Source organism: Epinephelus moara, chromosome 5, assembly GCF_006386435.1.
Source record: "Epinephelus moara isolate mb chromosome 5, YSFRI_EMoa_1.0, whole genome shotgun sequence".
Taxonomy (NCBI): domain Eukaryota; kingdom Metazoa; phylum Chordata; class Actinopteri; order Perciformes; family Serranidae; genus Epinephelus; species Epinephelus moara.
Genome location: NC_065510.1, coordinates 43,885,283 through 43,905,457, shown reverse-complemented (window position 1 = coordinate 43,905,457; position 20,175 = coordinate 43,885,283). Strand labels below are relative to the sequence as shown.

The window sequence follows — 20,175 nt, the reverse complement described above, 5'->3', positions numbered from 1 at the left end:
TGTGTGTTTGTGTCTGTGCGCGCGCATGCTGTGAGGAGGAGGTCAGCCCTGACATGCAGAGAGCAACTCATTTCTGAGTTTCTAAGATGAATAAATAAATAAAGCAATCGGCCTAATCATGTATGTACAAAATGCTATAAGGCTACATTACCTGTTTTGAAGACATGATGATCGCGCATTACACGGCCAGCTTCAGGAAGTACACTGGTATCATTCGCTTGTCAACAGATGCACGCGCAGAAAGATTTTTGCGACAGACAATACCGTTTTTCATCTGTAGGGGGACCCCATGAGGTAAAAAGCGCAATCCTCCATTGTGTTGCTTTAACGTTCAGGGAAATACAACTTAATGTTTTATTGGTCTGATGCACTAGTTTGTTTTCGTTAACCCTGCTCCCTCTCTTCATTCACTCTCTACATCCCTTGACCTACAGAGAGCTCTGTCAGTCTCTTTGAACCAAGGAGAAGAGCCATGTTTGAACGTTGTTATTACAGACAGGAAGTGACAAATCCTGCGTAGTATGCCTTTAAGCTCATTGCTTTTTATTTAAAATTTAAGTTTAAAATTACTGTTAATTGGACAAATCTAAAAAATACTATCCTCCTCCAGATGTCATCTCCCCTGAGTATTGAGTAAGACATCTACCAGTTGGCTGTTGAATGTTGCACAAATGTGACACCTGCATGTGCGCAAATGCACTCACTCACTCACTCACTCACTCACTCACTCACTTACTCACACACAAATACTCTGCTGCCATTACCTTTGGTGTGTAATAGGATCTACAGCTGCCTCGTTCACTGAGCAGAAGACTTTCATCATGTGACGGCCTCTGAATCACCGATTGGACACACAATCACAGCACATGTGATAAACGCTGCCCACACTGCTCATGCACAAGACTGGTGCATGACTGCTGTGATGTTTTGTCCATTTGGACATGGTCCTGGGGTGGGAAACCCTCAACAACTAGGATTAGATCATACCACACCATAACACCACTGTTCCAAAGTTACTCATATACAGAGCAACATATTGTGAGTCAGGACAGAAAGATGATTTTTAAAGTGAGTGGATAAGCTGTCATTATTTGAGTTTTCACAGGTTTTATAAAAACCTTTTAAGCCTTTTCCCAGCTTCATTTGTGCATCAAACACAGTGAAATAAAGAATTAGTTTTCATCATGTATCTGTACATTAACTGTTCAGCTATCTCTACAGTTGCTTGAGTATATGTTAAAAGGGGCACTTACTCTAATATTTATAGTAGATCAAGATCCCTTGTTTATTTCTCTACCTGCAAAATGTTGAACTACTTCTGATGACTTATCCAGATTTTTCTGTTAACTCAATTTATCCGACTTGGTACTAAATAATATGTTAGCACCTATAAGGAGAACAAACATGGATGCAGGGGCGTAGCACCAAATTCTGGGCCCAATGCATAAGCAGTCTCTGTGGGCCCCCTACTCTTCCTCTCTTGGTCCGTCTCTCTCACACAACTTCCTTTACAGAGTCTGCTTTCTTTCCTTCTCCTTTCTTTTTCTTCTTTCTAATTTATTTAGAACCCTGATTTCCCTGTCTTGGGGAAAGACATGACAGTGTACGTTGGTGCTCCAGCGCCATAAGCAGTCACTCACTCAGCTCTGGCTGTGTTTAGAGATGAATCCTAGTGCAGAGTCGTACTAAACCATTTTGCGCCTTTAAGGGAGAGGGGCCTCAGAGAGCCTCCGCTATTTTTTTTTTTTTACGCAAAGTTCAGTCTTTTAGTTGTGGCACTAATTACTTACAAATAAAAAATTGCAAATAAATCCAAACTTTTCATTCCAGGCTTTTTGAGGGGCCCCTCCTATAGGGACCCTGCGTAATCACTTCCACTTTCCCCCTACATGGACATGCCCCTGCATGGATGCCTTACGAAACCAAAAGTCCATCATGCTAGCTACACTGAATACAAAAGTGAATACAGGCCGGTAAATTAAGTGTTGTCAGGGAATAAGGGGACAAGTTTATGTTGACTGCCATGTGTGTGTTTGTGTCTGTGTCTTTACTCTACAGGGGAAGGGGGGAAAAAAGAAAAAAAAGACAAAAGGGGACGAAAGTATATTAAAACTACTACTATTAAAACCTACCTTTGCCCTGTTACCACCAATTCCAATAATTACATAATAATAAATAAACAGGGCGTCATCAGAATACTCCAGAACAGGGTCAGCAGAGTCCGGCAGGCTCAACCAGGTTATTGCTGCATCTAATGGTTACTGATATGAAGTTTGGACTAAAATTTTGTATTGTTATATTGTTACAACTGCAGTTTCCATATTTTTTTTGTCTGCAGATTATTTATTTATGTTGTTATTATTAATATTATCATTATTATTATTATTATTATTATTTTTTATTATTATTCCAGGTTGGTTGAGTTTCTTTATTTTGGCTGATCTGCCCGGCTTGGGGTTGCACCCAGACCCTTATATATATATAGCTGGCTACATTGCTAATGCATAGTATTTTCAACCCCCACGCGACAAACTCTCCATTCATGACTGTCTGAAAGGTCACCTGGATCAGAGCCCTCACAAAATGTTTCCATTGACAGGCTTTAATTTTACAGTGATTGTAAACAATAAGATCACAAATATACAAAATATTTCCAAAACAGGACCTCTCACATATTTAAGAGTATAAAAATTTAATTTCTGTGTGGGACTAACAGAAACTGTATTTCCAGTGTAAATGATCTGCAATTTTGTCTTTGGTCAAAAATGAATATTATGCACAACGTGGTCATTCTCTGCCTCACACAAACACACTTACATTCACACACAATCATGCACTTAGAAAGAGCTAAACACAAGAACATCACATTTCTCTTCCCCCCTCTCAGCAGCAAGTCCGCAGCTCCTTCTCTGCTCTCTTCTTGCTCATGACTTTAAAGGAGCCGTACGCCGAGGGGTTTGCTGCTAAAGGTTTCTTCTGTCTCTTCAGTTTGGCACCAACAGCAACAACAATGTCATCCACCTTATCCTGCTGACACAGAAGCTCCCCGTCACCTTTCTGAGCATTCCCATATTTGTTAAGGGGGTTCTTGGCGGACGTCTCAAAACACATCATGCCGTTGGCTTTGGCGAAGCTCATCGCCTGCTCCTTGCTCACCTGGCTGTCAGTCTTGCTGGGATCACGGAGGTCACTCTTATTACCCACCAAGAACCTGGGAAGAGAAAGGGCAGCAGAAAGGAATAAATATGGGTGATGATTTTGTGCCTTGCATAAGGTAATATGGTTATCGGATGTTGACTAAACTACAAAGAATTTGATCTGATTGAATGCAGTAATAGTACATTACCTGGGGATTTCTTGCCCGAGGGAGTTCTGCCTGCACTCTTCTATCCAGGAAGTTAGGCTTCTGAAGCTGGCAGGGCAGGTGACATCATATACGAAGAGCACGGCGTGGACATTACGATAGTAGTGTTGCACCATAGACTTACGGAAACGCTCCTGTCCTGCTGTGTCCCACAGCTGGAGCTGGTGGTGGTGTTGGGGGGAAAAGTGAGGGATTATTGACATGTAGGCTGACACTGAGGCAGACGTGACACAAACGTAAGGAGGGAAGCAGAGAGGAAATAACTTAAGGGAAATCACGTGTTGAAATACCCCAAACCAGGCATAAACACACACACACACACACACACACACACACACACACACACACACACACACACACACACACCGTGAGTCATCACTGAGAGGGAACAAAGGAAGTTGAGTTTTGTCATAGTCTCCTAAAATAAGATAAGTCAATCAATTGATGACACACATTTTGACTCTGTCTAAAAATGACTTACACATTTGGTAAACATAAACATGATTACTAGTTCTGTGCTTTGACAGGACTTGATATAAAAGGCCGTAAATACAGTTTTGAAAGGAAAACCTTAAGACGCTGAGTCGTTTGTCAGTATTTCAAGACCAGGGCCCAGTTGATATAAATGTAATCTGGATCAGACTAATCCAGATTTGTAAATCCCATGTTTTGCTAACCAGGAGCAAATAATCCATAATACTTGTGTGCTGTTTGTTTAAAGCAACATTGGATTGGATCACCCTGATCCAGATACAAACTTTTAAGATGACCAAATCTGAATAACCAGTGCTCTAAATGGGAGTACAAATCACAATGTAGGCAGTCTGCCAACAAACACACTGCAATTACCATTTATGGCCAAAGGTGCAGCCAAAGAAAACAAAACAGATCTTTGAAATGATCATTTTTAATCATTTTGGTTTGATTTGACAGCTATATATATATACATATATATATATATATATATATATATATANCTGTGATAAAGTAGACAATGGTGATACTGACTTAACAGACATTCATTAAATTAAAATTCTTGAGATTATTACTTTAATTCTAACTTTCATTTCTCACTTTATTTTTCACAAGTATAGACCCCATGCTGTCTCACACTGGCTATTCTGCCTGTTCTATACACAGTCAGCAGCCTACATTGTGATATGTAGTTCCACTTAGAGCTCTGATTATTTGGATTTAGTAATCTTAAAAAGTTTGTATCTGGATCAGGGTGATCCAATATAACGTTGCCTTGAAAAAGAATATACAAAAGATGGGTTATCTGATCATGGATAGCAAAACATGGGATTTCCAAATGTGGATCATTCTGATCTGGGCCCAGAAGTCTTATTAACAGTTTAAGTGAATTGAACGTTACTTGCCACAAAACAAACAAACAAACAAAAACAACAACAACAACACCACCACACAAACACACACACACTTTTGATTAACACCCAAACTGAGATATTTCTTAAACTACACGTTCAGTCTGAACAGAAGACTTACAGTTTGTCTAATACCCTTATCAATAACATTATCTGGGGCAAAATTTGAAACCTCTTCTACCCTAAAGCTCTGAGGAAATCCTCAGTCACCACAGACAAACACTTCCTCTGTCATGTGCTAGTTTCAAAACACTCAGGAAACAGCATGAGCCAACTAACACCCACACTTTTAATATAGACTCATCAAATAAAAGTCCCTAACTGTGTTTACACAGTGGGGCTCTAATTAATCCTGTCACAACTTCTGGATTAAAATCAGAGCTGAACCATTTATCAGTCAGACAGCTCTCTGATGCTGATGATAAAATAGAAACATGCAGTAGAATCAAACATGTAATGGTCACAGTGATTTGAAGGCTGCATTAGTTCTGCAAACACAGAAAGAGAATCCACAGTCAGTCTGGGACAAATAACTCAGCAGGGCCACAAGAATATTTAGAGCCAACAGGAGATCAAAGTGCAGTACCTATAAAACATGATGAAGTCACTGTTAGAAAACAAACATTCTCATGTAACCTGCATGAGGAATATGCTGTTCTCTTTGACACATAGTGGGGGTTTGTTTTAGTTACGTTTGTTCAGGGTGATTCAATCTGGCCCATAAAGAGCATAGTGAGAGAATTCAATGTTAAAATTATAAGTGATTAACATACAATCTACAGGAGCAAATATTTAGTGAAAATATATTAGCAGTGAGTTTATTTAAATACCAGCTGGAGAACCGCTGCTGGGTGTAAAGTGAATGTTTGACACAATTAGTCTGATAGTTTGTCCACTGTTTAAAAAAAAGTGATGCACATACATCACTACTTACCTTAATTCTCTCTCCGTGAATGTCCAGCTGTCTCTCGCGGAAGTCCACCCCGATGGTAGCCTCCACTCTGCTGGGGAACTCCCCGGCGCAGAGTCGGTGTGTGAGGCAGGTCTTCCCCACCCCGGAGTCTCCTATCACCAGCACTTTAAAAGTCCGACAGCGAGTCAGCAATGAGGACACGCTGCCCAGAGAGCTGGAGAACTCCAGGGATGACTCCATTTAACCTTCCTTCATACAAAATTCACCGGTAAACAAAGCGCAGAAACGCGCTGCGCGTCACACGTGATCTCCAGCAAAGGTTCGGAAAGATGCAGCTTCAACAGGACTGAACCAACTACAGCAGGACTTCAGGAGGTAAAGTCTTTACATGGCTCAGTGCAACCTTCCGTCCAAAAGCTCCTAGAAACCTCCTCCCGGTGCTGAGCAGCCTGAGGGAGGGTTTACTGAGACTGTGATGATTGGTGTCGGAGGGTGGAGAGATGATCAAATGACAAGCGGCCAGGCGTCGGCATAGGGTCTTCGACTCTGGGCTAATATTCTGGATTCCTCTGAAAAAAATTATAGATAAATACGTTTGTTACATCACCCCCAAACCTTTCATTAGTCCACTTAAAATCTTTAATTGATGTGGGACCTACCCGAGACATTGTGCACAGCCAACATAGCGGATGGATATGACATAATATGGACTACCTGCCTCTCTGTGTATATTAATCAATCACTTAGTAGCTGGACACACAAACACTCACTATGCTGGATTAAAAACAAATAAGATATGTTTAACAACTTCACACCTCGACCTCAGCGATGGCCAAGGCAGCTACCTCATCCACTCACCTGCCCTGTGAGAGGAACGCCTGCTGCCCTCTACTGCTGGAATGCATGTACTGTCATAGATCAATCTCCTGCTGTCCCCGTCTCTTACAGGCACTGTTCTGGGTGACTGTGTTGGGCAAGTTACTCTAATTATGTAATGTATTACATATTAAAAGTTACCTTCATCTCAGAGTGATAAGTTGCTTTACAATATTACTCTACACAGAGTAATATTGTAAAGCAACTTAAGTTACTTATTACACTACTTACATTACTTTCACCAAAATAAGCTCAGAAGACCCAACGTTCATTTTAAATGGATGAGGGTCATGTTGTTTCACAGCAGGTAATCAAAGCATGAAAGCTCCAGTTTATTATATTTATAGTGAGACTCCTCCCCAGCATTCAGTGAACACACACTGGAACAGGCTAGGGAATGCCCCGGTGTGCATCCTTGAAGAGGCCCCGCCGTGAATTCTGGCAAATTGTGTGCAAAGAATTGTGGGTACTTAATGCCTGCAGAGGATACATGTATGCATCCTTGTAAATGCCCTGAAGGAAGGACTCAGTCCGTGGTGGAATTCGAAGGATCCCTGACAGTGAAACAGTCCTTTGTTGGGATTCGATGATGTAGCCTCCTTGAAATTTGGCCGTTTAAGGATCCTTCCTTGACTTGGAGAAGCACCAAGTGATAACGTCTGAGGACAAAGAGTGTGATGTCAGCCTCACCCACAATGCTGAGTCTGACCTGTCAGCTAGGAATACACCAGCAGCTCAGTGAGGTAAGCAGTGGCTCCGAACAGATGTAAAAAGTCAATTGTTTTCATTTGTTTGGTTTTAATACAAAAATCCAGAGGTATCATACATCGCCATCTCAGATTTCATCTTTCACATTAGAACCCAAATGAGAGAAAAAAAAGAGAAAGAAAAGAGATTGTGGGGAAAAGGGGGGAAACAGAAAAAGTAAAACAACATATTTCAGATGCTCATACGTTTACTCGCCTTGTAACAATTTTGCTTCTGTCAACTTGGGCAACAGGGTTGGATGCTGAACTCTCACCTTTAATGGAGCCATGTGAATTTGCAGAAAAGAGCCCTCTGAAGTAGGATGTTTCCACTCTGACTGTTAGAGTCTCTGTGTTCATGCAGATAAAACCATTTCTATCAGTGACAACAGCAACAACACAAGTGACTGCCAGGAGGCTCCGTGTAACCACTTCAACCAGATCTAGAAATGATTATCATAAGAAGAAGATCATTGATCCATTATGGACAGGAAGGTGTCTATGGTATTGCTTAGATCTATCCAACTCTCTCGGAACTACGTAAAAATGTTAAGAGTAGCAGTGTATTTGAAATGGAGCACAACACGCAACCTTTACAGTTTTTAATCTGTGCTACAAGGTGCTCCATATTAACAGACAGAGGATTACATATTCCCAAGTTTAACCAGGAACCGTGAGGGAAGCACAGTCTGACCAAAAAAGAAAAAAAAAAAAAGGAAAAAAAAAGAAAAATCAAAAACACACAAAAAAACTGTTCACATGTGAGGTGACATTTGTGCTGTGCCCCTGCAGAGATCAGGCCTTCCTTACACACTCCATTGCACTGCCACATGTAGATCAGTTTACTGAAGCGGTACAGCAGATACAGATTCGCTTGTGGTCGCTGGATGTCCTCAGTATCTCTTCCTGCTCAGCTTCCTACAGATCTGTCAAAGATCAGATCCTCTCAGCTCAGTCTTCTGTCCCCCAGCGACATTTGTGTCCTATTTTCATTTAAATTAGCTTTTTAAAATAAGGGATAGGCAGTATGCGATAGGCGTGTCGGAACAGCATCAAGTCAAACTTGAGTGGTTGCTGTCACCGTTATTGATCATCTCCAAGGAAACTGACAGTCCGTCACAGTTTCTCCCGACAGTTTGCCAATAACTATTGTTTATTTTCATATTCAGCTTGGTTGTCAGCTTTATTAAAAAAAAGTAAAATGGCCATTCTGTTATCCCCCTCCCCTCTTTCTCTCACTCCCTCTCTCTCACACACACACACACACACACACACACACACAGTCCTGATTTTCACCATGTGGGAGAGACAAGCCATGCCAGGACAGACCCGATTGAGCTGAGCCAAAGAACGAAACACCCATTTTTGCTTCCTGTGTCTGGCTCTACAAAATGTCTGCCAGGCGTACCACAAGGCTCTGTATTCGGCTCAATTCCTTTTCTAATCCTTTGTTGTTCTGTTGCGCTCACATCTCATTGGCTAGCTCCTCCGTTTCCGTGGATATGTCTCCGTTGGCGATCTTTGTGTTTTCCTCGTATCCAGGAGGTGTGAAAGCTAATGTGTAGGGGTAAAGCTTGTGACACTCTGCGCGGTACGACTCTGCACGCTCCGTACAGTCGCCCAACACACCACTCCGAAGACATTCCAGGATCTCTGTACAGATCTGAGGAGGGAAGAAAAATGATGAAACATGACAATAAAGGTTCCACACATTTAGGAAATTGTTGAACTTTAATTCCGACTGATCCATTAACAGAGCTGTATACAATCTACAGTAGGTGAGATGAAATATGTGACTTGCTTTATCATTTACAGTCACACCAACCCAGAAATACATTTGGAGTTTTATTCACTGTTGGAAACAGTGTCTGAAATTAATTGCTGCCACAAGGGGGCTGGTAAATGAAAACAAAATCCACTGGCCAAACATATTTTTGACCAGCTAGATCAATAAATTGCCTTTTTGTGTTACATATACATTTGTTTCCATACATTTCTTTGAGATAAGGTATTATGCTGGATACAGACCAAAGAAGGGGCAAGAGACAAATCTGAAGGAAAACTATTATAATAAACTAAGCACAAAAGGTAAGGAAATTTGTGTTTGGTAGAATATTTATTTGTTGTAACAATGCTTCTTGGCAATAAATCTTATACCATTGGAAAGCCTGTTTATTTCCCTTTAAAAAGGTGCCACATTTGTAAGGAACATGCATTTGTGGGATGAGCAGCAGAGCTGAGTATGTGGGTTGAGCCCATGACATTTGCCAAGTCTTCTCTGCCAATGTCAAACAGCTTTTTTTTTGCCGTTGTCTGTTGTTTGGTGGATTGGATGACTGAAGTCTGAAGAAACGAGACATATTGGCTATTTAACAATTTATTCATTTAACAAACAGGAGCCTCAGTAGCATGTGGAAGAACCATATACAGCCACAACCGCCTTGCACCTCCTCCTCATGCTGGTCACCAGCCTGGTCACACACTGCTGTGTGTGTGTGTGTGTTGTGTGGGATGCCATTACACAGCAGTGTGTGACCAGGCTGGTCACACACTGCTGTGTGATGGCATCCCATTCTTCAACCAGCATTTGTCGCAAGACAGCCAACGTGGTTGTGTTGGTCACTCTGGCATGAACAGCACACCCAAGCTGATCCCACAAGTGTTCAGTGGGGTTGAGGTCAGGACTACTGGCAGGCCATTCCATCCTCTCCACTCCCAAATTCTGGAGGTAGTCTCTGATAAACCCCGCTCTGTGGGGGCGAGCGTTGTCATCGTGTTTGGTCCCAGACTGTGGAGATATGGGATTGCCACTGGTTGCAGAATTTTATCTCGATATCTCTCTGCATTGAGATTGCCTCCAATGATGACAAGCCTTGTTTTTCCAGTGAGGGAGATGCTGCCCCACACCATCACAATGCCTCCACCAAAAGATGTTAGTCGGTGCAGCAATCAGCAAAGCGTTCTCCGTGTGTTCTCCACACTTTGACTCTACCTTCCAAACTGCCGTAGGCAGAGTCTGGACTCATCGCTGAACATAATGTTCCTCCACATTTTCAAGTTCCAGTGCATGTGTTGCCGACACCAGCGCAAACAGGTCTGATGGTGAAGGGCAGTCATGGCAGGCCTCCTGGCAGCCCTATGAGACCTGGGACTGGCTGTGTGTATTCTGTTCTGGATTGTCTGGGCAGAGAGACGTCAGCCATATCGTCCTGGAAACCTTGACTGCAAATCTGTACAAGACTGCCAACGGTTCAAAGTGCTGACAGGATGAGGAAACGGTCTTCTTGGGGTGCTGTCTTCTTGGGATGCCCACTTTGCAGCCTGTCTCTGACACTCCCTGTTATATGGAGCTTGGCCTCCAGTTTGCAGATGGTACTAGGGCTCACTCAAAATAATGCCACAACTTGGTTTTGCAGAACACCAGCTTGAAGTTGCACTATTGCACAGGCCCTATCCAGATCCGTCAAACATGGCATGCCAATTCTTGGAGCAGACACCTACTGACTGTAGCATGGCCCATGCTCACAGGTGCTGACAATCAGGTGCACCTGGGGGTACCAGAAGCTCAAAACAAGAGTCAATAGCAACAGCAACAAAAAAAAAGAAGCTGTTTGACATTGGCAGAGAAGATGTGACAAATGTTTTATGGGCGCAACCCACATACTCAGTTCTGCTGCTCATCCCACAAATGCATGTTCCTTACAAATGTGGCCCCATTTAAAAGGGAAATAGACAGGCTTTCCAAAGGTATAAGATTCATGCCAAGAAGCATTTTTACAACAAAGAAATATTTTTTTTATTCCATGACTATTTTGGTACAAACATTAACCCACCAGTGTGCAGGTAGCCTTCCAGGATTTTCTCGCCAAATGGAAAATTTACCCCATTTGGCACTTGGCTAATTTCCAACCCTGGTTGGAAAGGGGAGATTCAAGACTTTGTAATTATATCACTATTGTTTTCATACTCCCAATATTAAGTGTAAGACTTCACATTACATAATGACTGTCACTGAGCCATGACTGAGAAAAATGCCTTAAAAGTTTGCAGTACGGTGGCTGCAAAAATACTTGACAGAGCCTATAGGCCTTCTAAACTGCAAGAACTGCAAACTATACTGCAGGGGCTGTCCCGGGGTGAAAAAATTGGACAGAAAAGCTTGGGGACACTTTGATTTGGTAGCCAGCATGGAAACGAAAACAAGCATACCCAACAAGACTGAGAAGGAAGTTGAGAAAATATATTTCATGTCAGTAGAACTACGGTCTGTTTGACGAAGGAAGTTAGCATACAGTTAGCAATGGACTTCACTGACAATAATCACAACTTGGATTAATTTTGTGAAAATCGTTTTGATTATTTTGATCGTTTGTCCTTTACAGAATAAAGGAATGTAAATAATCGAACTGACACATATTTAGACTCTCTGACAGCTTCAACAGTAGGGAGTCACCACTGTTTTTCACATATCTCGTTTACCCGGTAAATCGGAATGAATTATACTTTGATACTCATTACACTTTCTGTAAATTCAACTAAGCGATGTATTTGTGGAGAATCTAACTGAGCTAACGATGCGTAGCATGCCTATATTGACAAAAGTTTAAACACTGTTGTTGTATTTTAATGTGCATTGCTAAGCCGTTAAAAACTAACATAAGTGGGGTGGGGTGTGAGAGGTTTTCATAAGCCCCCTTTCCACCAACATTTCCAGGAACTTTTCTTACCAGGAATTTGTTTACCTGGGTAAAAGAATTCCTGGTAAGCTGTGCGGTTTGCATTTCCACCGCACCTCAAAGTTGCGGAAAATTTATTTAAATTAGCGTGATGACGTAGATGATGGGGTGAGTTCGTGTACAAAAATCTCTAAATGTTTAGAGTGGGTAATTTTTTTCATGTAAACGTGTACACGGGTTTCACCGCTGAGTGTGCCCTGTATTTGGCTCCGCCAGCTTGGCTGGTTACGTGCTGGTAGAGAGTTGGAGCCAGCAGCTAAGTTTAAAAGTATTTTAAAATAAGGGTCAAACTAAGTTAGTCTACATACAGACAGCTGTCATTTGAGCTTATTAGTAACAATTGGCTATCAGCTGAACTAGCGTGCTGTGTCCTTGTGTAAGACATAACATTAGTGTCGGTGGATGAGAGACTGTGGGTGGAGCATATTGAATATCGCTGTCTACATGTTTACATGTTCATGCTTGCTGAACACATGTATTGATAAATTATTGGCTTCTTACTCCCTAAGGGTTAATGTCACTTACAGTAACGAGTGTAGCTGCCGTCAACTGGAGTCATTTTCAAGTTATCTTCACTTTGTTTCCACCGCGGCCGCTCGGCTGTTCACCGGTTACCGTGTTGTGTCGGTGTGTGTGTGTGTGTGTGTGTGTGTGTGTGTGTGTGGATGTGTGTGGATGTGTGTAGAGGAGATCAGCGCCGGCACAAAAGAACCGATACCATTAGCGCTGATCAATACTACGGTCTTTAATAATTTAGCTCTCTCTCTTTAGGCCTCTCATGTCACTCTGGAACAAGCTGCCTGCTGACTTTGAGCACAACTGTGTCCACATTTAAAAGCAAACTTAATGTTCTCATATCTTCTTTTATCTGTTGTTTTTCATTGTAAAGCACTTTGAGTTTACGTGTAATGAAATGTGGTATATAAATAAAATTGCCATTGCCAACTGAAATCAGATGTAAACCCAGTGTCCTGGTTTCTGCCTTGTTACTGTAACATCAAGCCTTTCACTAATTATTTCAGGAAAACCAAGAGTGATTGAGTGAGGGACAGTAGCACTCTCCAAGAGCACGGTGGTAAAGTGTTTGCTGCTAGCTTGTAATCATGGACTTGGTAAATGGATTTTCATTATTTCTAAAGCTTTTTTCTAGTCTTCTGACCATTTGAAGCACTCTACATGACATGCCACATTCACCCATTCACACACTGGTGGTCCAGGCTACCATACAAATTACCACCTGCTCATTAGTTATACATTCACAAACCAATGGAACAGCCATCAGGCGTGATTTTGGGTTCAGTATCATGCCCAAGGAAACTTCGAAATGCAAACTGGAGGAGCCGGACATCAAACCACTATTCTTCAAATTAGTGGATGACTTGCACTACCTCCTGAGCCACAGCTACTGTTACATGCCTTTAAATGCTTCGAAACTGGATTTATCCTCTGAATTTGAGAGTTTGAGAAAAAAAAATCAGACAAAGCCCCACAATGACCAGAAATTGAGATCTTGACTTAAATCCAAGTTTATCTAGAAATGAGTTTGCTACATAGGGACTATACTGAGTATCAGATTCTTTACCATATATAATTTTTTTTCAGTATTGTAAGGACTGCACATATATAATTATTTCCACTGTGGGATCACTGTATTATTGCTACCATTGTATTTCATATTTTTTTACCAAACAACTATTACATTGCATATTTCCATGAATACGTACCTCTATGGTTCTGTTGTTGAGTGACTCATCTAGTGCAGTAGCCAGCTCTGCTGCCTTCGTTTCCGTCGACGAGTCCAGATACACCATCATCTTAGCAGCTGCAGAAGGGAGAAAGTGTGTGTATTTGAAACAAAGCATTTTTTTAAAAACTCAACAAGGAATGTGACCTGAAGAACCAAGATTGTTTTTTTAGGTATCCGAAAGTTAGAGATGCATCGATTGATCGGACAGTGACCTGAACTGCCTGGTTTTTAGCTTAATCAGCCATGATCGGTGACTGGCCAGACAGTTTCAGATAAAGCTGATCCTGTGTTGATTAAATTTACATACAATGGTTCATGTCGTGAACAGCTGCATAGACCGTACCTCTCTACTGTCACAGTTGCTGCAACCCGAATTGGAATTCATTTCCATGCATGCTGCATGGGGTTTGAAAGCTCCTGTGTTAAATGCATACTCTGCAGGATTTTCCTAAAAAACAAACAAACAAACAAAAAAACCCTAGCAGTGTGTACTTGTGTCTGTATCTGCAGAGAACTCTATAAAAATGTAGCGACCAGGTTACACTGCTGTCTCTGTTTCTCTCTCTGTGGATATGAGCTGCATGATTTTAAGTTTTGTTAGCTCTCAAACTATTCTGTGGTCCTTACACCATTTAAATAAATTGTTTGCTATACATAATGTCAAGTTTTTCTTTCTACACCATACAGGCGTTAAAAAAATCATTTAATGCATGTGTTAAGTGATGCTTGAAACGGGGGCGGGAGGAAAATAAGAGGCGATGAAGGCACAATGTGCTTAAATTTACTTGAAAGCCCATTTTAGGTGGAGCTTTATATAGTGCTGGATAGTTTCATAAATGAAAACACCATATTTTAATTGTTATATTTTGTGATTCAAATCTGAATCTGCAGTGTAACCAGTAACATGTCTCTGTCTGGTAAATGTATAGTATAATGTTATCCTATTAAAAAGAAGCAGAAGCATACATTAAGTAAGAAGTGTAGCACTGAGTTGCACATTTTTTTAAGTGCTTTGGCCTTTGGTAACTTATTTTAGAGTACAATGAATAAAAACACAATAATTCAACATTTCATATCTAAACATCATAATGAATCTAAAACCGTTTGAGTCCAGGTGTGCTGCTCTGCACCCAAAGAAGTATAGTGTTGAGTGTGAAGCGGTTTGGATGAACGCTCTCCAGAAAGCTTCAAGCTGCAACACCACAGGCCAAACAATCATAGTTTCTGTTCTGAACAGGCAGCTTTTGAATGGGCACTGCACCAATTGAAGAAAAACAGAGATTTGGGAAATCTAACCTTGTAATCTAGTTAGCCTAGTTAGCTTTCTAACCAAGTGGGGTCCATTTGATAGAGTTGGTAGTTTATTCTGTGGCAGCAAAATGTTTACCACAAGTGATTGAAAGGAAAATAAAGGGATAACACTGCCTGAGCTGAAAGGGAGCTGTCAATCAAGTGTAATCTGATCACGCCACCATAATCCTGAGCAGCCAAATTACCTGTTTCTGAACTATTTTTCTCATAATTATGAACACTGATTTTCACTCAGATTTTTGTGGATGCTCATCTTTGATTACATATATGCATTTTTACTATTTTAAGACAAGTTTCCAGTGGCTTTAAAGAAAAGCTCCAAATATGCCTGTGTATGATTTTAATTATTGTTCTTAGAAAGAAAGAAAATCAGAATCAGGCAAGAAAATTGAAATCTGTGAATCTCTACTGAGAGTGTTTTAAAAAGAGAGAAACATATGTCTTTTGTGAACCAAAATAGTCCCTGTGATACAGTAACATGCATTCAACAAGAGTGTTGGGAGAGTAGTTTCAGTGTTAGAGAGATAGACAAAAAAACAGGACTCAAGATTGAAATATCCAAAGATGATTTATGTAATTAATTACCAACCACCAGGTCAAGGCTGTGAAAAGGTTTATGCTGGAAAAATAGAGTCAGATTCTATGTCTCATCAACTCATCAACATGACAGGCATTCTGGATACTGTGCGGTGAGAAGAATGTGTAAGAGATCTGTGATAGGGGAAGGTTCACGTTTGGTTTAATGAAAAACGGGAAAAGAGGACTACTTCTAATCACAAGGACACTAATTCATATATTTTAAATTGTGTCAATATTTTATTAACCTCACTAAGGCCACATTTACACAGAAACGATCCACTGAGAATGAAGACGTTTCCCCTTTACACTTTAAAGTTCAGACGACAACATTTTGTTAACAACTACCATGCACATAGATCCGAAAAAATGACTTAAATTGCTGTAGTATACATGCCAGGCCAGTAGTTGAAGGTGTGGCTTTGTAATGATACAACATGCGCCTGCTCACGTACGCTTCCTTCTAAAGAGCAGTGAGGTATAAACAAACAAAATGGCTACCACACAAACGTTTGTCTGGATGGACGATGAGGTGGAGTTGCTATTCCAAATGATTCTAAACTACAAAGCAAGTATATTTCAAGAAAATGTTTATTGGGAGTCGTGCCAATCCCCAAAAAATCAGCAGCTTCAAGGCCTATTTAAAGCTGTATCTGACCACCAGAAAGGCTGAAGGGAAGGAGTTCCCACATCAAAGCCTAGGTGATATCAACGCTAAAAGCCATCATCCGAGGAAAATATAGACAGGCAGAGGACTCTGGACAGCTTAGTGAAATGTGAACCTGTCCTTTACTAACATTGTGTGTGTGAGAGACCTACCAGCCAGTCGGTGTGGTATGGAGTTTGAGTGCTTGGTGAGGTAGGCCTGGTTGAAGCTCATGGCATTGCTGTCTCCGAACAGCCGGGTGATCTCCTGCTTCAGCACCGTCCTGACCACCTCTGGTAGCTCTTTGCTTTCTGAGACTGAAAGATGGTAAGTGAGGAAGATGAGTGAGATGTGAGCAATGGTGGGAAGAATACAGCAAACAAAGACATCAAAAAGAAGTAAGAATAAGGGAAATAAGAGGTTGGTGGGGAGCAAGTTATAAGGACATGAAACCAACAAAAGATATGCTACATATGGTGCACTGCAGTATAAATAAGGAACCCCCTTTCTTACCTCCTTTAAAGAAGCGTACTAGACACTGGTGTAACCACGGGTGGTCTGGGTCAATGGCCACTGCTCTCTTCACTGACTGGAGCATCAACAGGTATTTTTCTGAAAGGAGAAGAAGGATTGTGAATCTGTGTTACAGGGTGGCACCTAACGATTATTCTTTTATTGATTAATTTAATGATTATTTTATTGATTAGTCAATTAATCTAACTATTAATGTATCCATTATTCTAAAGGTTTTATATTACTAGATTAATATAAGACTTAATTTAGACCTTGATCTGAACTATTTTTTTCAAATAGTTATGAACATTGATTTTCACTAAGTTTTTGGTGGATGCTTGTGCTTATGGATTGTTGATTACGTCGACGAACTGCCCCAGCCTCATTGTGTTAAGTGTTAAGGTAAGAACTAAAAGAAAAGTCATTCAATTATCATTCAAATGTGCTTTTCCAACCTTTCCTGAAGTAGATCTCAAAGGCCAGTAGGTGTGTGTCTATTTTGTCCTTGACTAGGTGTTTGAGAGGCATCAAGAACTTGACAGCTTCTTCCAGTGGATTTTCTACCTGTAAAGGGGAAATGACAAAGTACCACACAAAGCAAAACAGTCAACGTCACAACTGATTCTGCTCACTTAATCAGCTGCTATTCGATTCAATTTTTATTGCATCGCCACTGACTGAACTTTTTATGACTCCTCTTTTCTGACCTTGACCAGCTTGTCAGGTATTAGCTCCTCCTTGGGCCCTCCTATCTCCTCATCATCATCCTCCTTTTTCTTTTTCTGGTTCTTGAGCTGTTTCTCTTTCTCTGCATTTTTCTTCTCCTCCTCCAGCTGGGCCTTCTTCTGGGCTCTCCGCTGTTTGTTTCTCAGCTTCTTCAGCTCTTTGTCCGAAAGGTTTGCTAGAGAGGACAGCAAGATGTTAGCGATGGACAAAATGTCTTGTTTGTCCAGGAGAGCATTTAAAATGTATTGGAATCTCAGTGGTGCAAATGTGACTGCCCCTCACCAGTGTCAGCCTGCAGCTCCTTGCTGTCGTCAGTCAGGGGATTGTCGTGGAGGCTCAGGTAGATCTGGATGGCACTGATGGCAGCCTTGTAGTAGAAGGGATGCATCCGCAGCACGTCTTCCAGCTTCAATAGGTCCACATAAGAGCGTAGCGTCATCTTCCTCATGCAGTAGGTGTGGAAGTCAAACTGGTCGTCTGTGATCTCCACAAAATGCTGAGAAGAGAGGGGGAAAATGAGGAAGATGTAACAAAAAACAACCAATTGAGAATTTGACCCATACATACAAAATATTTAATGTGGGTGGGCTAAGGAGTCTCAGGAGTGTCGCAAAAATTGCATGTCATAATCATAAATTTTAACAGACACCAACATGGCGCATACACCAAAAGGTTCTCTTGCTTCCAGGTTTACTTCTGTGGTATGTGCCCACTGAATATACACAGTAGTGGTTCTCCCACTGGCCCCGCCCATGAATTCCCTCTCAGCTCATAGGCTTTACATTGTGATGACTTCAAGGATTTTTAGATTGTATCTCTCTATTACGGGTAAGTTTAACAACTATAAAACCACCATGGCTAACAAATTCAGAAAAAAACTCATAAATTTACCAGATTGAGGTGTTCTGTCAACAGCTTTACAGATGTGTCTTTTACAATGTTGGTCTATGGGAAAAATGCTTTTTGGCCACAGGGGATTTTTTTTCACTGCAATACTGTGAGAGTGGCCACTGGAAAAAAATTGGCTGCAAGGCTGAAGGGCTTTCCTGAGGGCCTGGTCATAATGCATCAACTAGAATCCCTGATACTGAGGACTCACCCTTTCAATCTCGTGGCACTTCTTGAGGGCCTCCCCAAACTTGTTCATGGCCTTGTAGGCTAGTGCACACTCTGTCTGGAACCACATACACTGCATCTCGTTGAGGTTCTCCACTGCTGACGCTCCCTCCTGGACAACGACAGAGAATAAAAAAAACCACATACTTGAACAAAGTAAATGGCATAACAGGGACAAGCTAATTAACCATGCCAACTACTGCAAAATGACTAGTCTCTGACAAACAAATTATAGGGCGAATAGTCATTTTTTATTATTGTAAATCTGTTATTACTAGAGCAGTGCCTGTTCAAAACATGTCTGTTTGGAACAGGCTGAGTGCTTGGCCTGTGTGTTGCTGCAGGCAGCTTCAATTTTTTAAAATTAAATTGATTGGTTCCATAAAGATACACAAGAAATTTTGAGTATTGAGTCGTTTTGGTACCACTGATCCACCAATGAAGGAAGGCAGACAGTATTTTTGTTGCCATGCTTTGTGTCTATGTAAAGCCAGCATGTTTGAAAGTTCTACAGATACAAAAATGGCTAAAACAAGGAACCTAATGCAGGAAAACACAAAGATACAGATTCTCAGCCAGGAAGGGTACAGCTGCCACCAGATAGCCAGAAAGTGCAGATACAGTCCTTCAGCAGTTGGATACACTCTGCAGAAATACAAACAAACCTATTGCTTGGAAGACAAACCAAGATCTGGGCGTCCAAGGGTTTGTTCAGCAAGAAATGACCGCATCCTGATCCGCATGTGCAGGGAAAACCACCAAATGACATCACATGAGCTTCAGGAGCAGTGGTAAAACCAAACTGGTGTCCAGTGTTCCACCTGCACTGTGCGTGACCGACTCCTAGATCATGGCTTTAGGTCCTGCAAGGCTGTCAAGAAGCCCCTGATCAATGAGTCACAGGTTTGCCCGGCATCGTTGGGCCCAAGCACACAAGAACTGGACAGCAAGGAACTGGCAGAAGATTCTGTGGTCGGATGAGTCCAGTTTCCAGCTTAATCCTCCTCCTGCTAATGTAAGGGTACGCAGAAGGCCAGGCGAAGCATTATCTCCAGCAGGTACAGTACCTACCGTCAAGCATGGCGGAGGCAGTATTATGGTTTGGAGATGTATGAGTGCTGCTGGTGTTGGTCATCTCACTGTCTGTGATGGCACATTGAACTCTGCCAAGTATTGTGCCATTCTCAAAACCCATATGCTCCCCTCTGCATGTGCACTGCTCCGTCGAGGTAAAAACTGGATGTTTCAGCAAGATAATGCCCCTTGTCACACGTAGAACTTGGTTGGTTCACTTTATTTGTCATTCTTATGCAGGTACATAAAAACGAAATACTGTTTCGCAAGTTAAAACACTTTAAAAGAGAACAGTGCAATGCAATAAATAAATAAATATACCACCATATAACTTGGCTGCAGGAGCACAATATCCAGGTCTTAGAGTGGCCAGCTCAATCCCTGGACATGAGCCCCATTGAAAATCTGTGGTGGATGATCAAAAGGTCTGTTTCGACGCATAAACC

At 41.5% G+C, this 20,175-nt stretch overlaps 2 protein-coding genes and 1 long non-coding RNA gene across 3 annotated transcripts in view; 1 reads left to right on the top strand and 2 right to left on the bottom strand.

Annotated features, from left to right (window-relative positions):
- The window catches only part of LOC126390157 (uncharacterized), a 698,278-nt gene extending 684,581 nt beyond the window's left edge, over positions 1 to 13,697 (top strand). Inside the window, exon 3 of the long non-coding RNA XR_007569933.1 lies at positions 10,013 to 13,697. This is a non-coding gene — a long non-coding RNA (uncharacterized LOC126390157). The remainder of the gene's footprint in view (positions 1 to 10,012) is intronic.
- Positions 2,676 to 6,665, bottom strand: LOC126390146 (ras-related protein Rab-33B-like). Its single transcript, XM_050044310.1, has 3 exons — positions 5,684 to 6,665; positions 3,347 to 3,525; positions 2,676 to 3,211 (listed from the first exon to the last, which is right to left on the bottom strand). The coding sequence occupies exons 1-3, from the start codon at positions 5,900 to 5,902 to the stop codon at positions 2,884 to 2,886; spliced, it is 726 nt and encodes a 241-aa protein (XP_049900267.1). The 5' UTR covers positions 5,903 to 6,665; the 3' UTR covers positions 2,676 to 2,883.
- naa15b (N-alpha-acetyltransferase 15, NatA auxiliary subunit b) overlaps positions 7,317 to 20,175 on the bottom strand; it is a 37,955-nt gene continuing 25,096 nt past the window's right edge. Inside the window, exons 13-20 of the mRNA XM_050044255.1 lie at positions 18,639 to 18,767; positions 17,822 to 18,035; positions 17,521 to 17,714; positions 17,269 to 17,377; positions 16,814 to 16,912; positions 16,474 to 16,617; positions 13,745 to 13,842; positions 7,317 to 8,947 (exon numbers count right to left, since the gene is read on the bottom strand). Of these exons, the coding sequence (XP_049900212.1) occupies positions 8,750 to 8,947; positions 13,745 to 13,842; positions 16,474 to 16,617; positions 16,814 to 16,912; positions 17,269 to 17,377; positions 17,521 to 17,714; positions 17,822 to 18,035; positions 18,639 to 18,767 (1,185 nt within the window). The 3' untranslated portion in view covers positions 7,317 to 8,749. The remainder of the gene's footprint in view (positions 8,948 to 13,744; positions 13,843 to 16,473; positions 16,618 to 16,813; positions 16,913 to 17,268; positions 17,378 to 17,520; positions 17,715 to 17,821; positions 18,036 to 18,638; positions 18,768 to 20,175) is intronic.

Bases quoted from the DNA above. Each gene is read 5' to 3' on its own strand.
- LOC126390146 (XM_050044310.1), bottom strand. From the start codon at position 5,902: ATGGAGTCATCCCTGGAGTTCTCCAGCTCTCTGGGCAGCGTGTCCTCA. The intron at 3,526-5,683 runs GTAAGTAGTGAT...CACCACCACCAG, and splicing joins TTCACGGAGAGAGAATTAAG to CTCCAGCTGTGGGACACAGC. The intron at 3,212-3,346 runs GTAATGTACTAT...TTCTCTTCCCAG, and splicing joins CTCGGGCAAGAAATCCCCAG to GTTCTTGGTGGGTAATAAGA.